General features: G+C 36.0%; 1 protein-coding gene and 2 long non-coding RNA genes across 3 annotated transcripts; 2 read left to right on the forward strand and 1 right to left on the reverse strand.

The window, feature by feature from the left end:
- Positions 1 to 1,280: 1,280 nt before the first annotated feature.
- Positions 1,281 to 2,566, forward strand: LOC121779532. Its single transcript, XR_006045839.1, has 2 exons — positions 1,281 to 1,558; positions 1,888 to 2,566. It is a non-coding gene; the product is annotated as an uncharacterized LOC121779532 (long non-coding RNA).
- Positions 2,567 to 3,634: 1,068 nt separating this feature from the next.
- LOC121779531 lies at positions 3,635 to 7,503 on the reverse strand. The gene is made up of 3 exons (XM_042176864.1): positions 6,953 to 7,503; positions 4,988 to 6,434; positions 3,635 to 4,859 (listed from the first exon to the last, which is right to left on the reverse strand). Exons 1-3 carry the CDS (start codon positions 7,227 to 7,229, stop codon positions 4,670 to 4,672), a joined length of 1,914 nt encoding a protein of 637 aa, XP_042032798.1. The 5' UTR covers positions 7,230 to 7,503; the 3' UTR covers positions 3,635 to 4,669.
- A 1,240-nt stretch (positions 7,504 to 8,743) lies between these two features.
- Positions 8,744 to 9,539, forward strand: LOC121779468. Its single transcript, XR_006045821.1, has 2 exons — positions 8,744 to 9,258; positions 9,341 to 9,539. It is a non-coding gene; the product is annotated as an uncharacterized LOC121779468 (long non-coding RNA).
- Positions 9,540 to 16,505: the final 6,966 nt, after the last annotated feature.

The following is a 16,505-nucleotide window of genomic DNA, read 5'->3' on the forward strand; positions in this document are numbered from 1 at the left end:
TAATTGCGCTAAAGCATGTTTAAATTCAAGTTATGAGTATGATTCATGTGAGAATTACGCGAATAGATTTTGTCTAAATAATCTGCTAAATAGATCAGAATTATTATGTGATCCATTCCATGCACGCTTCCGCTGCCAGCCCCTTCAATATATATATATATATATATATATATATATATATAGGGAGATGATCAAAATAAAAATGCATTTAAATCCAGAAATGCAGCCCAAATCTTGGCACTGGGATTAGATGATCTAATGGTCAATAATTAACCAAAAACACGGAAGGTCATAATTAAGCAATTTTAGGTCATATTATAATATTTGGGTTTAATGTCATGCTAAGATCATTTTAGGTCATGCTTTGTTAGCATGACCTAAAAATTAACTAACTATGACCTAAAAGTGCCCTATGTATGATATTGTTCTGCTTTTCTGTATTTAAATCTAATTTTGCATAGATCAAAACCCTATATATATATATAGGGATGTATTCATTTCCTTTTTGTATCTTTTGTTCTTTGTTCTTTTTAATCTCAGCCCCACGATTTTGTTATCCGACGGTTAGATTGGTGCCACAAGTCATTTAATAATGCAGATTTTCAGTTGAATAATGCACACCGACTAATAATGCACCATTATAGTGTAAGAATGCAGATTTTCAGTTGAATAATGCACACCGACTAATAATGCACCATTATAGTGTAATAATGCAGATCATCTGGACCGTTGATGAATGAGATCTAACGGCCCATATTAAGAAGAATAAAGGATCTAAGGGATGAATAGGAGAATAACGCTCCTCTGTATATATATATATATATATATATATATATATATTAGTTTTCAATGAAATGTGGGTGGAATGAGATAGTGGAATGTGAGACTTATATACCATTTATAGTAAAAGTGAAATATGACTCCTATTCGTGGACGGACCAAAATGGAAAAACGAGACTCCTATTTGCGGACAGGGGAAGTACTTTCAGGGACGAACGAAAAAGTAAATAATTCATATTTTTTGGAAACAGAGGGAGTTTCATATTTCAAGGTTAATAAACTCTAATTCAGTAATTGGATGTAGCGTGCATTTTGTATACTACAATACAGTATTGTATTTAGAGTTTGAATTAATGTACTTACAAATTTGAATTAATTAGTGGTAATTGAGTTACGCAATTTTGACTAGTAATTTGAATTAATTAGTGGTAATTGAGTTACGCAATTTTGACTAGTACTAATTCATGTAATTGAGTTGTTTAGTTTATGAAGTAGAAGAGGAGACGTACAAGCTATACTATAATGAAGTACAATCACACGTGAAGATGAGGGATGTTGTACTATGCTGCTTCCCAGTTGTACTATTAGAGAAGTACTTATTGTATTTCATCAAAAATTCGTTAAGTACATTCACCAGAAAATCCTCATTCCTCTCACCAAATTAAATTAAGAAGCATCGTTGTATAAATAGGTAGGCTAAGTGAATCATTGTTCTTACTCGACTACGAGATTTTTGTCATCTCCAAGAACAATGCATACATAATTTGAAGAGCAAAAGGTATGTAATAGTATATGTATGTTAATATAGAGATGTTTGATTGAGGAAATGAAGGGAGGAGACGGGGACGAGACAGAGCATGGGATGGACCTTTCAACACCATTCGCGGTTTTGTTGCCCTTTCCATGCACTGCCTCTTCCCTGGCTCCTCTCCCTCTCTCTTTCTCTCTCTATACAATACATATGCCTATTTGGTGTATATTGGTTTAATGTATTTTAACTAATTTCATTTTTGATTGGTTGCATAATGTGATGATAGGATAATTCTAATCCAAATGAAAGTCTCGTCATGTTTAATCTTGAAATTGTAAAGAATTGTGTCTTACTAGGCGTTATTCTCAAAATTGGACATTTCACTTTGCGGACTCCGAGGGATAGATTAATAATGGGTGAAACAATTGGTCCTTCTAGTATCATCTTTCACCAAAATCTCAAATGGTAACTATAAAAACTAACTTTCCTAACTAAGAAGTTATTTTTATTAAATTCCAACTTTGTGAGAGATGCATAAGAAAAATATCTTATTTTTCTTATGCATCACACCCATAAACAGGACTAGCATTTCTTTCCTTGCGGCCAACGAGCTGCCGCTGCACGAGGCTCATCTGGGCCTTTCGGGGAGTATCCCAATTACCAGACGCTCTACATTAGTGACGACCCTATTTGTGCTCCTTGTGAATTTTGTCGATTCGATTCGTGGTTCATCGGATTCGTCGGAATGAAGCCCTAGTTTCTATATCAGCGAACCACCCAAAATTAGAGACGATATGGATTTGATTGGAATAGGTTGGGGATGCTAGAGATTGGTTGAGTTCAAGATCTATGGCTGCAGTGTGACAATGTAGGGTTATGTGTGACACATAAGGAATCGATGTCTCTCACAAAGTTAGATATTTTATAAAAATTCAAAACTCTAAAGTTTGTTAGTTTGTATACCTAGAACATTTGAGAATTTTGTCATCATGTTGCAAAACAAATCTGTATCTTATAATTATCCTTTATTCTGAATTTTGGAGTACTATGAATCGTCATCATTAGATACTCCCTCCATTTCTCAAAAAATAGAAACTTTTAATATGACATAAATTTTAATGTACAATTGTTAAAACAAGAAAGATATAGAAAAAAAAATGATTAAAGTATTTTTAGTGAAAAATGAATGTTGCGTAGAGAGAAAATGGAGTATAATCAGGAAAGATGTATGTCAGTTAGACTAACATTCTCTTGCAACCAAAGAGATACCTTCCATTAGCAGCGTTGTTGTGTTGTTTATTCCATGTATCCGTCCAAGCTCTAATGACTAATGTTGCTCCACTCGTCATCAATATGCTCTGGAGTGAATGGGAAAATTGGCCACCACCTTCTAATCCAAGTACTAAGTCGCCAAAAAAGTCATTTCCTCTCAATATTTCTAGTAGTCCATATCCAATTATGGAAACCTTTTCTCCTTATTCTTATATCATTTATGGGTTCCACAATCCACTACACAATTTCAACTACTTCACATTCTTTCTTAATTTACTAATTACATATTAAAACCCGTGCCAACTCCAAATGGCCTATTTCTATGGGACGGGGGGAGTATTTTCCATGTTAAATTTTGTTGGCATAACGCTTTCCTTGTAAGATGAATCACAAATAAAGTTTAAGGTCGAGAAGGGGAGAGATTTCTCCAAGCAAGGTATCCTAAATAATCGTGGGAGTTTTCATTGTCCAGCCTCTGATTAATTGCAAAACAAAGTTTAAAACAATGAAAAAGCAGGACCTATCGGTTGTGGCATTTGGTCGTTTGTAAATTTCCACCACCATTTGAATACAAGTGTGGCATTTCTAATGGAGAGATATTCTAAATGGTCGGTCCACCAACGAGATTGAAATCGGCGCATTATCCGACTCCCCACTCATGATCGAGGAATATACAGCCTAATCTGCTAATCTTGTTTGCTCCTTGCCCAACTACACTTTCTTACAATACTCTGCTTATACACTCTTTTTATTTATACCCCCAATAACCAGGCCATACCATAATTTAAACAAAAATAACACTTTATCAAGCAAAATTAAAAAAAGACAAAAAACAGGAAAATAACTCTTTATAAAGTAGAAAACCACGAAGAGTACTAATACATCTCATCATAAAAGCGTTGGAACACTTAATTTACATAATTTAAACAGTGGAAGCAGACAGCTTCACAACCAAACATAATTTAAACAGTGGAAGCAGAGAGCTTCACAACCAAGAGCAGAGTTGGGGTAATATAGTTTCAGCTATAAGACATACTGGATCGCATATACATGCTTAGAATTGAGATATCATCATCCCTCCATTTTGTTTCATGTTTGAAATCCCGCTGATGTAGGCACTCACTATGCAAAACAAATCAGAGAACGCAATTAATTCCGCTCAATCAAAGCTCTCCAATTAAGGATGATTTTCCAGTGATTCATTTCCCTCTTCTCATAATCTTCATCTCAGAGCTCGGGCCTTAAACCAAACATCTACATCCACTGGAATTCCCAATAAACTAACAAGATCATATGTACCCTCTGATACATTGCAATACTTTAAACACCATGTTTTGTTCAACATTAGCAATTAACAACCACATGCAAGTAATGTGAGCCCCCAACATACCACGACAAATTTGATCACCAACAGCCTTATTCGAAATTCAGATGTCGATTTGAGAAAAATGAATAGGCTCCTAACATATTCTCCAAGTAGTTGAATCTCAAAACCATCCACGGACCTAAATTTCCATTATCCAATGCATACAAGTACCTGATCATCATAGTAAGTGTCTCTCCATATATGTCATGTTAACCCCAAGTTAAATGATCATATAAAGAGCAACTACAGCTCTCTGAAGTCTCAACCGTTATTTAACCACAGCTTTCAAGCGACCTTTAAAGTCTTCTTAAAAGGAAAACTACAACAAGAATCTAAATATTGCTATTGTATCACTCAAGGCTACTTATTTAGCAGCCATACCAAGGGGAGAAGGCTAAATATAATTACTTCTCAATCAAATCATTTCACATCACAATGAAGTCATGAATCAAATACAAATATCCATACCTTCTCCCCATCCAACCGCAATTACTTTGAGCTTATGTAGCAGCTGCCAACCCTGAATCAGGGCTGAACTCAGCAACTGCAACCTTAATTGGTTTCCATCCTGACTGATAATTATATATAATCCACTTTTTCATGTTAATTACCATTTGCAGGATCTGGAGAATTTCACCCAATGGAAGCTCTTTCAAGCACATCTTTTTCATAATAGTTCCTGCCTCATACCTAGGCAATACATCACAAAGATTTAGGAACAAGTCTTTAAGTAAGAAAACTAAGAAAAACACTTCAGAAGCTGTTAGAAATCATGCAAGCAGCAATCAAATGTAATACAGTGAAGATAGTAAATATACCTGCAGTTAGTTCCAAGTATAGCAGATCTTCCAGAAGAGGACGAAAGAAAGTTTTGGACTTCATCCCATATCGATTTTGAATACTTGTTTGCATCACCACCCATAGGGTTCACACATTGCCAGAGTCTCTCATTTTTCCCAATATACAACTGCAGGGAACCTATCTGTTGTAGTACAACCAATTGCTGGTCAAGTGCACAGGCCAAAGCTTTCTTAACATCGGTATTGCGATGTCGGATGTCTCCATATCTGATGCAATCTGAAATATTTTCCTCTGTTGGCATAATCTTCTCATTTCTAAGGGTGTTTAAAGCCAATAGAACAATCCCAATTAGACCTTGTAAATATTCGGGAGGTTTAGGGTATCCTGATGTTACCCTCAAACCATTTACAGAGATGGCAGCAGTTCCTGATCCATATGATAATGGTACTAATGTCTCTTGGTTACCATGTGAATACCTGTTGTTTTGACCTTCTTGATATAAATATCTCTTCTGTGCATTAAATCCTTTTCGCTGGCCGTTTGAGTTTACTCTGTTTCGTTGTTGCGAAGCAGGTGCACTTTGATCATTTCTTGTTTGCTCAGAAATGTTTAAATTGTAAATATCAGGTACACAAGTCGGAGGAGCTGTGGACAAGTTAGGTGAATCAGGTCTGTGATTTAATGCATTAGAAGGATGCCAATGCTGATTAGTTAGTGACGAGCTAACAGGCAGAGTTGCAGTTTCAGTGGGTAGGCTGTTTGTTCTTAATGGCTGAGGGTTGTGATTTTGATTGGAGACATGAGGGTGGGAACTGTCGCCCCACGATGAATCAGGATTACTAGGTAAATTAGAGTTCCCTATTCCACCACTAGCAGCTTTCGGATTATATGCAGTAGGTAAGTCCTGGTGTTCGCTGAACTGCTTAGGGTATGCATATCCTGGATGGAAGTTTCCACTTTTATAATCTTCTTCAGACCCAATCATGTTACTTGAGGTTCTTGGCATAACAGGTTGACTGAAGTTTCTGCGAGGTTGTTTCCCTTTAAATTTTACATCGGTTCCTCTTCCCATATTTGCATATTTTTGGCTTCCCAAATGAGAACTTTCAAAAACCAATTCCCCAGGTTTGTTACCCATAATAGTATCTGCACGTAATGAGTCAGTGGCTGGTATATGCCCATAGCTGTTACTAACAAATTGAGCAGATTCAGCTGTTGTAAGTGGCGGCCCTCCAGCTACGAGACTAGTCCAGAGCCATACACTCTTTGCAGCAGCAAGAAGTGGCGCAGAAGCTTTTTGAGGTTGAGCTAGAAGAATATTATACCGACGCATCCGGAGTTGATGCAATGCATTTGAAAAATCTCGGTCTCCCGAAATCAATAAGTAATTGGCAGGTGCTGGATTGTCAACAGCCCAGAATAACATATCCACCAGAATCTTCTTGTCACTAGCATCTTTAGCACCTGATCACATTTCAAGGAAAGATTGAATTGGCATCTTCAATTTCTTGGTAAATTTCAATCAGTTTAATTGCAGATTCACAGACAGATCCAACAAAGCTACTCGCCATGACTAGAGTGGAAAATCTTGGAACGTAATCGAGCTTCTCTCTTTCACACACACACGCGTGTGACATACACATGCAGATACACAGACAGATCTAGTGAGGTTGCTTATCAAAACCGAATCATACAAATATAGAAGACGAAATTACTATGATTTAACAAGTTTATGATAAAAAGTAACTTACTGCTACTAACTACTAAGTGCATAAACCCTTAAATTTCAGTCTCAATTTTCCGATCTACTAATTAAAAACCAATATCCAAATGAATTTAGGGCTCATTATATTCCACATATCCCGATCTACTCATCAACGAAATCAATTTACCAAATCCAATAAAACAACACAAAAACGAAGAATTAACCAATCAACAACAGAATAAACACGAGCGGATCCAAAAGGAAATTGCAGATTTACCGGCGGGGACGTGATTGAGCGCGACACCGGTGCTGTTGAGCGCCTGCTGGACGGCGGGGGAGATTCTGGTGGTATCTCCGTAAGCGGAGACGGAGACGGGGCCACAATAGTTCATTTTGACGAGCGCGGAGCTTATATTCTGCGCGATGGCGTGGGGATCGCACACCTTCGGCACGTGACAGTTCTCTATGTCCCACCACACCGACGTCTTCGCCTTGATGTACTGCTCCTCCGCCGTCGCCGGCATATGCTGCGGCTGCGCTCCGTCTCCGCCCATCGCTGCCGCCAGATTCAATCCAATAATATCAGAGTGGATTCGAACAGCGATTCGGAGAGGGGATCTAGGAGGGGCGGAGGCTCAGGGATTGGGAGGGGAGGCGCACGATAGCATGATAGGGGACGGAGAAATGGGCGGTTTCAACTGATTCGACTGTCTTATTCGCACTCCGCTTCGCTACTACGTAACTATAGATAGTACTGTAATTTCCACGAAATTCACAAAATTTTTTTCTATACTCGTTTTTCTAAAATCTTAATTTACGCTTGGATTTATTTCAAGCTTCGTTGTGGAAAACTTTATCGATGAGTCATGAGTGTATAACTTATGAAAAATCGAGTGGGACAGTGATTTACGTGGTGTGTTTTATTCAATATTTTAAAAATCGATTAGGTAAGGGCATTCCACGAGATAGGTATATTTGGTCATCCACGACGCTCTCAATATATCGTCCATTAACCGTCCCTTAAAACACTATTTGCAGGCCCCACTGTACTTTTTTACTCCATCTCTTAATTAAGGGACGGAACCTGCAACCCTCCGTCCCTTAACCGTCCTTTAACCGTCACTTAAATTACTATTCATTCAATTTCTTTTTTTTTTTCCACCAAATTCAATTAATCAAAACACATTTCAATAAAAATAAAATAACATTACAACATAAAATTCGTAAAAAATTAAAAAAAATATAATTAAAAATCCTTAAAAAATTAAAAATACATAATTTAATTTCCTCCACCAAAGTTTGCCCAAATGCGCTCCATGAGATCATCTTGGAGTTGGGCGTGGGCGGAAGAGTCACGTGTCCTTGTCCGAATAGACAATCGTTCTTGTATAGACGGATGCACTCCACTTCGAGGCGGACTACTAGCGGTTGAGCTTCCAGGGGCTTCGGGGTCGAACCAATTTCCCGCCTCGGGTCCTTCGTCTTGGACAATCATGTTGTGCAAGATTATGCATGTATACATGACGTCGACCATGTTCTCCATGAACCACGAACGAGCCGGGGCTTTGATAATGTTGAAGCGGGCTTGGAGAACCCCGAACGTCCGCTCCACATCCTTCCGAGCAGCCTCCTGCTTCTGCGCAAAAAGCGTCTGCTTTGCGTTCACAGGCCTAGCGCACGTCTTCACGAAGGTTGGCCACTTCGGGTAGATGTCATCGGCAAGATACTACCCCATTCTATAGCGCTGGTTGTTAGCGGTGAAGTTGATGGCCAGCGCTTTACCATCCAAAACTTCGGCGAAGAGGTCGGATTATTGGAGCACGTTTATGTCGTTGTTCGAGCCTGGGACCCCGAAGTACGCATGCCAGATCCATAGCCGGTAGTCGGCGACGGCCTCGAGTATAACGGTGGTGTGGGTGCCTTTGTGGCCGCTCGTGTACGATCCCCTCCGCGCCACCAGGCAATTTTTCCATTGCCAGTGCATGCAGTCGAACCGAAATGACAAAATGTGACACTTATTGTGGGACATAGATAGTAATATTTTGGCAAAGTTCATGGACAAAAAAAATGTTCTCTCGGAGTAAATAGACATAATTGCCCTTTAAGGCCTTGAAGGTATTTTCACCAATTTATTTCATTTTTGTTAATTTATATTTGATCAACATTTAAATTGAATTATAGAGATAATTAGATCAACTTTCATCATGAATTAGATTTCGAGGATATAGGACATAGAAAGTGACAAATCGGCGACGGAATTATTATTATACTACATTCAATCAACCAAGGTCTAATACCAAAATGAAAGGTTAAATTTTGATTTTGGGTTTCGCCGGCAGTTTCTCCTACTTTGCTTGTGACCACACACACTCAGCAAGGCTCTAACAGTGTTGAAGATGGTGAGCAAAACAGAGGAAGAGCAACTGATTAGACTGGAGAACCAAGTGGAAAACGGCGGCGGCGGCGCGTGGGAGTACCTCTGTCTCGTCAGGACGCTCAAGCTCCGCCGCTCCGACAAGGTCTTCAAGTACGGCTCCGCCATTCTCAGCGACCCTAAGAAGCGATCTGCGCTTGGCCCAGAAGGTAATATTCTCTCACTCATTAAAGATCGAATTTTTGTGATAAATCTTTGATTTTGATTGTAAATTTGTGATTGTGTCTCTAGTTTCAGAACTTGTTTTTGTACTTCTTGATTGTTAGAGGCGAAATTGGGTTGTTATTATCAAACAGCCGAGAAATTCAGCGGCAATTGGTTGACCAGAGTTGTTGCGGTGTGATAGATATCATTATCGCCAATTCATATTTGTCTATTTCCGAAAATTACAGTTTTTTTGCTAAATTAAGTTGGAGATTTTATACTTTTCCTCTCTGCTTGCATATGTTTTGGTTGAGTGGAGTGATTTATTGTGCTTCTTTTTTTATCAACTATATATTTCTTTATAGCATTGTTTTGAATATGAAAAACTTGGGACGCCAAAGGACTTCAGTTGGATGTGAAATACAAATAATGTACGAGATTGGTATATCCCAAATCTCGTTGTGCTTTAGTTAGGACGAGACAGATTGATTGAAGGTTGAGAAAAAGCATCTTGCTTACATGATTTAGTGCATCATGTCATTGGTCATATGACTCACATTTGCGCGTGTGTCGGGTGGATGAATGGAGAGGGATCCTCTGCTGTGCTTGAAACGGCAGCAGACAATGAATCAAACGCAAGAGAGAAAATGGTGGGGCCTTTTCTTTTCTTTCATGTACTATTACTTTAGTCAATATTATATATATATATATATAATGATAACCCCAATTTTCGTAATAACCCTATAACTAAATCTGGACCACACATTTTTAAAATCGCGTGGTCTAGATTCAAACTTAGATTTACTTCATAAAAAAAAGCGCGGGGGTAAATATGTCATTTCGCTCATGATAAAATTTACGTATCCAAATTTCTCTCATTTAATTTCTGAATTTCGGTCATTTTATCATTTTATCAGTCAGTCAAAAGTATCATTTTATCAACTCAGAGTATCATTCTATCCGGAAAAACTATCATTCAATGAAATAAACCTATCATTTTATCACAAAGCAGTAAACGTATCATTTTATCAACTCAGAGTATCATTTTTATAAGGTTACTGTCATTTTATCCGCTTAGATTATCATTTTATCAGGTAAAACTATCATTTTATTAAACAAAAATGTCATTTTATACACCAAAAATACCTATCATTCTATCGGCTGAAAGTATCATTCTACCCGGCAAAACTATCATTCTATGCAATAAACCTAACATATATCATTTTATCATTTTATCATTTTATCAGTCAGTCAAAAGTATCATTTTATCAACTCAGAGTATCATTCTATCCGGAAAAACTATCATTCTATGAAATAAACCTATCATTTTATCACAAAGCAGTAAACGTATCATTTTATCAACTCAGAGTATCATTTTTATAAGGTTACTGTCATTTTATCCGCTTAGATTATCATTTTATCAGGTAAAACTATCATTTTATTAAACAAAAATGTCATTTTATACACCAAAAATACCTATCATTCTATCGGCTGAAAGTATCATTCTACCCGGCAAAACTATCATTATATCGGCTGAAAGTATCATTCTATCCGGCAAAACTATCAATTTATGTAGTAAACCTAACATTTATAAGTTAAAAGTATCATTTTATCAACTCAGAGTATCATTCTATCCGGAAAAACTATCATTCTATGCAATAAACCTAACATATATCATTTTATCATTTTATCAGTCAGTCAATTCAGAGTATCATTCTATCCGGCAAAACTATCATTCCATGCAATAAACCTATCATTTTATCATAAAGCAGTAAACGTATCATTTTATCAACTCAGAGTATCATTTTTATAAGGTTACTGTCATTTTATCCGCTTAGATTATCATTTTATCAGGTAAAAGTATCATTTTATTAAACAAAAATGTCATTTTATACACCAAAAACCTATCATTCTATCGGCTGAAAGTATCATTCTACCCGGCAAAACTATCATTCTATCGGCTGAAAGTATCATTCTATCCGGCAAAACTATCATTTTATGCACTAAACCTAACATTTATAAGCTAAAAGTATCATTTTATCAACTCAGAGTATCATTCTATCCGGAAAAACTATCATTCTATGCAATAAACCTAACATATATCATTTTATCAGTCAGTCAAAAGTATCATTTTATCAACTCAGAGTATCATTCTATCCCGCAAAACTATCATTTTATGCAATAAACCTATCATTTTATCAGTCAGTCAAAAGTATCATTTTATCAACTCAGAGTATCATTCTATCCGGCAAAACTATCATTCTATGCAATAAACCTATCATTTTATCATTTTATCATTTTACGTGATATTTGGCGAAATTCAGAAATTAAATGAGGGAAATGACAGTTTTACTCCCGCGCTTTTTTTTATGAAGTAAATCTAAGTTTGAATCTCAACCACTAGATTAGAAAATATGTGTGGTTCAGATTTGGTTATAAGGTTATTACGATATTTAGGGGTATCATTTTATCTGCTCAGAGTATCATTCTATCCGGCAAAAGTATCATTTTATCAACTCAGAGTATCATTTTATCGCCAAAAGTATCATTTTATCTAGGGGTGTCGGAACGGGTAGCGGGTATTGGGTACCCGCACACCCGACCCGTTACCCGTCGGGTTTCGGGTACCCGCTACCCGACATAAGCGGGAACGGGTTTGGGTACGGGTATTGAGTTTCAAGTTTTTGCGGGTATCGGGTATACCCGATACCCGCTTATATACCCGTTTAAATATAAATATTGTATTAAAATTTTTAATTAATATCCGTTTAAGTCTTTTGTCCATTACCGTAATTTTAATTAATACACGTTTTAGGATTAACTCTGAAGTTTTTTGTCCATTACCCTAAATTGTCTGCTCTTCACACCCGCGCCGCCACCCGCCGCCCGTCGCCACCCGCACCCGCAGCCCGCCACCACCCACATTAGCCGTCGACCCCTGCCGCGAAGAAGGTAAGGGCTCAAGTCAATAACTTCCAGATTGCTGGCCCAATTACTAAGAAACTGCGTTGGAAATTATTAAAACTAAAACAAGATTTTGTTCTGTGTTTACAAAATATTGCATACTCTTTCATGCAACCTCTTTATGCATTAAAATATAGATTTAGGTGACAAGTATTTGGGGATGAGTTTTAGAATTATAACACGTAACCTATGTGCCAACGTGATGAATATATTTTAAAGGGGTCGGGTACGGGTACTCGACTGTCGGGTACGGGATACCCGTACCCGACAAGGCGGGTACCCGTCACTGTGCGGGTCGGGTAACGGGACAAAGATTTTGGCTACAAACGGGTACGGGTACCCGGTTCTCCGGGTACGGGTACCCGCGGGTACCCGTTTCGACACCCCTAATTTTATCTACTCAGAGTATCATTCTATCAAGCAAAACTATCATTTTATCAACTCAGACTATCATTTTATTGGCAAAAGTATCATTTTATCAACTCAGAGTATCATTCTATGCGGCAAAACTATCATTTTATGGATTAAACCTAACATTTACAAGGCAAAAGTATCATTTTATCTACTCAGAGTATCATTCTATCGGCAAAAGTATCATTTTATCAACTCAGAATATCATTCTATGAAGCAAAACTATCATTTTAAGCAGTAAACCTAAAATTTATAAGCCAAAATTATCATTTTATCAAGTGCAACTATCATTTTACCAAGTCTAACTATCATTTTACCTTGTGAGACTATCATTTTATCCCCTCAAACTATCATTTTATACCCTGAAACTATCATTTTATCCCCTGAAAATGATATTTTATCCCCTAAAACCATCATTTTATCAAGTGCAACTATTATTTTAGCCCCTGAAACTATATAAGCTGACACTTTAACCTGATAAAATGATATTCTAAGCGGATAAAATGACAGTAACCTTATAAAATGATATATAAGCTGATAAAATGATACTTTAACGTGACAAAATGTCTTACAAGTTACTATTACAACTACAACCTATCTTTACGGGGTTCAAATTCTTTAATCATCTTTTCAACATTGATTTCCCCTTTTTTCCTATCATTCTGAAACTTTTGCTGTATCATTGAAAATGTCTCAAAAGCCTTCTTGTTAGTTTCTCCAACAAGCAATGCTTCAGTATATTTGGCACGAAGTTTTATGAAAGCCTCTGTCCCGTTCTTCGCTAAACCTGAATTCCAGTTACGAACTGGACCACCCATGTAAGTCTCCATGTGGCGCATCACATAAACTCCACAGTCAACTTTATTTGTATCGTTCTGCCATGGTAGAGTCATGTGTCTGATTTTTGACGTTTTGACAATACTCTCCATTGTTGGATTAACACCATTTCCAAGATAAATTCGGAAGAAATTTTTCTATTCAAATAACACAAAACATACATGAGGTTGATTAAAAATGATATTATGTTTTGGTACTAAATGATATTGAATGCATTTAACTAAACTTACCAGCATAGTTGGTGCACCTCCATATTTCTGCTTTATCACCTCTTCAGTAACAAGAGCATTGTCAATCACATCCAGCATTTGAATTTTGAGATTGAAGCACATGATATAAAAATGATCGTGCGCCCATATCGGAAAGAATATCTAATTTTCAAAACATTATATACAAATGTCATTTTCAAAAATATAGGTACGTTGTTCTGTAATGTATATCTCATTATGACTTACCATGTCATAATTTTCCCATTTGAAATCTTCAATCTTTGACACAAATTCATTTAACGCTGTGCAGAATTTTTCCTGAGTCTCGGCTTGAGTCCAATCAGGTTTCCTCGCAGCAATATTTTATACCTGTCATGTTTACATTTTTGTAAATAAATTTAACTTTTAATGTAACGCTATTACTTATTTACCCGTTTATTGTACCGTAGGTGTGGTGTTGATGAAAAGACGACTCGGAGATGCATTTGATTTGAATTTTTCATTGTAGTTGAGGTACACAGCCCATGCATCTATGATGTTGATACTGACGTACGTACGTGGAGCAAGGGTGTGGAAATCAATCTTGAACATGCTGATCATGTCGTTCTCATAAACCATCTCATAACTGATCTCAAAATCATATTTAATGTTAGTTAAAAGAATTTAATAAGAATATAATTAAGTAATTCAAAACTTACAGTTCGATTTCTTCATGTGTCATCAACCAGTACATAATTTCCTTCTCTTCTTTATTCAGTTTTCCTTTTATATTTACTGCCCTGAAATTGTAGGGGGAGCACAGTGCTTCAACAATTTTCTGTGTTGTTCTGGGCACTTTCTCCTTTTCAACTGCAGGTTCTTGGGAAACCTTCTTCTTCCCTTTGGCCTTTTTCAAAACATCTTCTCTGTCTTTTAAAACTTCATCATCTCCGGTTTCACCATGTATATCCTCCATGACAGTGGATATTATGGCACATGCTCTTTCGTCCTTTCAATCAAAAATATAAATTGTTATTGACATAAGGGATATTATTGAGTAAAAGCCAAAATTGGTCCTGAACATATAGTCATTTTACGATTTTGGTCCTAAACATTATCTTTTGGATTTTTTGGTCCTGCACATATGGACATTTGATCATTTTGGTCCTCCGTCAATATTTCCGTTAAAAACTAACGGTCAACATTATCTTTTGGATTTTTTGGTCCTGCACATATGGACATTTGATCATTTTGGTCCTGCACATATGGAATTTTGATCATTTTGGTCCTCCGTCAACATTTTCGTTAAAAACTAACGGTCAACGGCCGATTTTTGACTAAAACAATGGGTTGGGTCGGGTCGTGTTTGGGTCGGGTTTGGGTTATACGTTAAGAAAAAAATAATATTTTCTTAAAATCTAAGCATAATATTTTCGTTAAAATCTAAGCATAATATTCTTAAAAAATTAATTAATATTTTTTAATTAATAAAATTAAAGTATAGTATTTTTTAATTAATTTTTTCATGAATTTGAAGAAAATATTATGCTTAGATTTTATTAAAAATAATTTTTTAATTATTTAATTTTATTATATAGATTTAATATTAATATACTTTAATTTTATTATTTTGATTAAAAAATGATTATTTTAATTTGGTAATTTTTTATTTTATTGTGTAATATCATGTTTAAATCGTATAATAACATCATGTTTTAGTCGGTATAATATTTTTAATCAACAAAAATAACTAAAAATTAAAGTTTTATAATTTTTTAATTAATAAAAAATAATTATTTTTTTTCTTAACGTGTAACCCAAACCCGACCCAAACACGACCCGACCCAACCCATTGTTTTAGTCAAAAATCGGCCGTTGACCGTTAGTTTTTAACGAAAATGTTGACGGAGGACCAAAATGATCAAAATTCCATATGTGCAGCACCAAAATGATCAAATGTCCAAATGTGCAGGACCAAAAAATCCAAAAGATAATGTTGACCGTTAGTTTTTAACGAAAATGTTGACGGGGGACCAAAATGATCAAATTTCCATATGTGCAGGACCAAAATGATCAAATGTCCATATGTGCAGGACCAAAAAATCCAAAAGATAATGTTTAGGACCAAAATCGTAAAATGGCTATATGTTCAGGACCAATTTTGGCCTTTACTCGATATTATTTTACCCAATGGAACTCATATTATCATTTTATCAGCCAAAAATCTAAAGCTATCATTATGAAACAAAAATTTCATTGTATCACTGAACCTATCATTTTACCCACAGAAACTATCATTTTATTCCAAAGAAACTATCATTTTATCATTTCATGCAAAAGTATCATTTTATCATTTGAAACTATCATTTTATGATGCAAAAGTATCATTTTATCAATGAACCTATCATTTTACCCACTGAAACTATCATTTTATGCAAAGTATCATTTGATCATTTGAAACTATCATTTTATCCTCTTACACTATCATTTTATGATGCAAAAGTATTATTTTTCAAATAAAACAGAGCAACCAAAAAACATCATCAAACCTATATCATCTTAACCATATAAACAATCATTTTATGTACTTAAACTATCATTTTTAAAAGTTACCTCAAATTCATCGTTGAGAGACAATTCAACTTCTTTCTCTGGAACTTTTTCCTTCTCTTCTTGAGCTGCTTTATTAACCATTTCCTTCTCTGGAAGTTTTTCCTTCTCTATATCCTTTTCCCGATTAAAATTTGGATTCTCATCAGGAGTCTGGTCATATTCGGGTATCAGAGTGAATGTAGGGAACTCATCCCTATTTTTCAGTATATAAGTCCTCTCAGCAGCTTTAGTAAGTTCAA

The sequence above is a fragment of the Salvia splendens genome, chromosome 19 (assembly GCF_004379255.2).
Source record: "Salvia splendens isolate huo1 chromosome 19, SspV2, whole genome shotgun sequence".
NCBI classification, from domain to species: domain Eukaryota; kingdom Viridiplantae; phylum Streptophyta; class Magnoliopsida; order Lamiales; family Lamiaceae; genus Salvia; species Salvia splendens.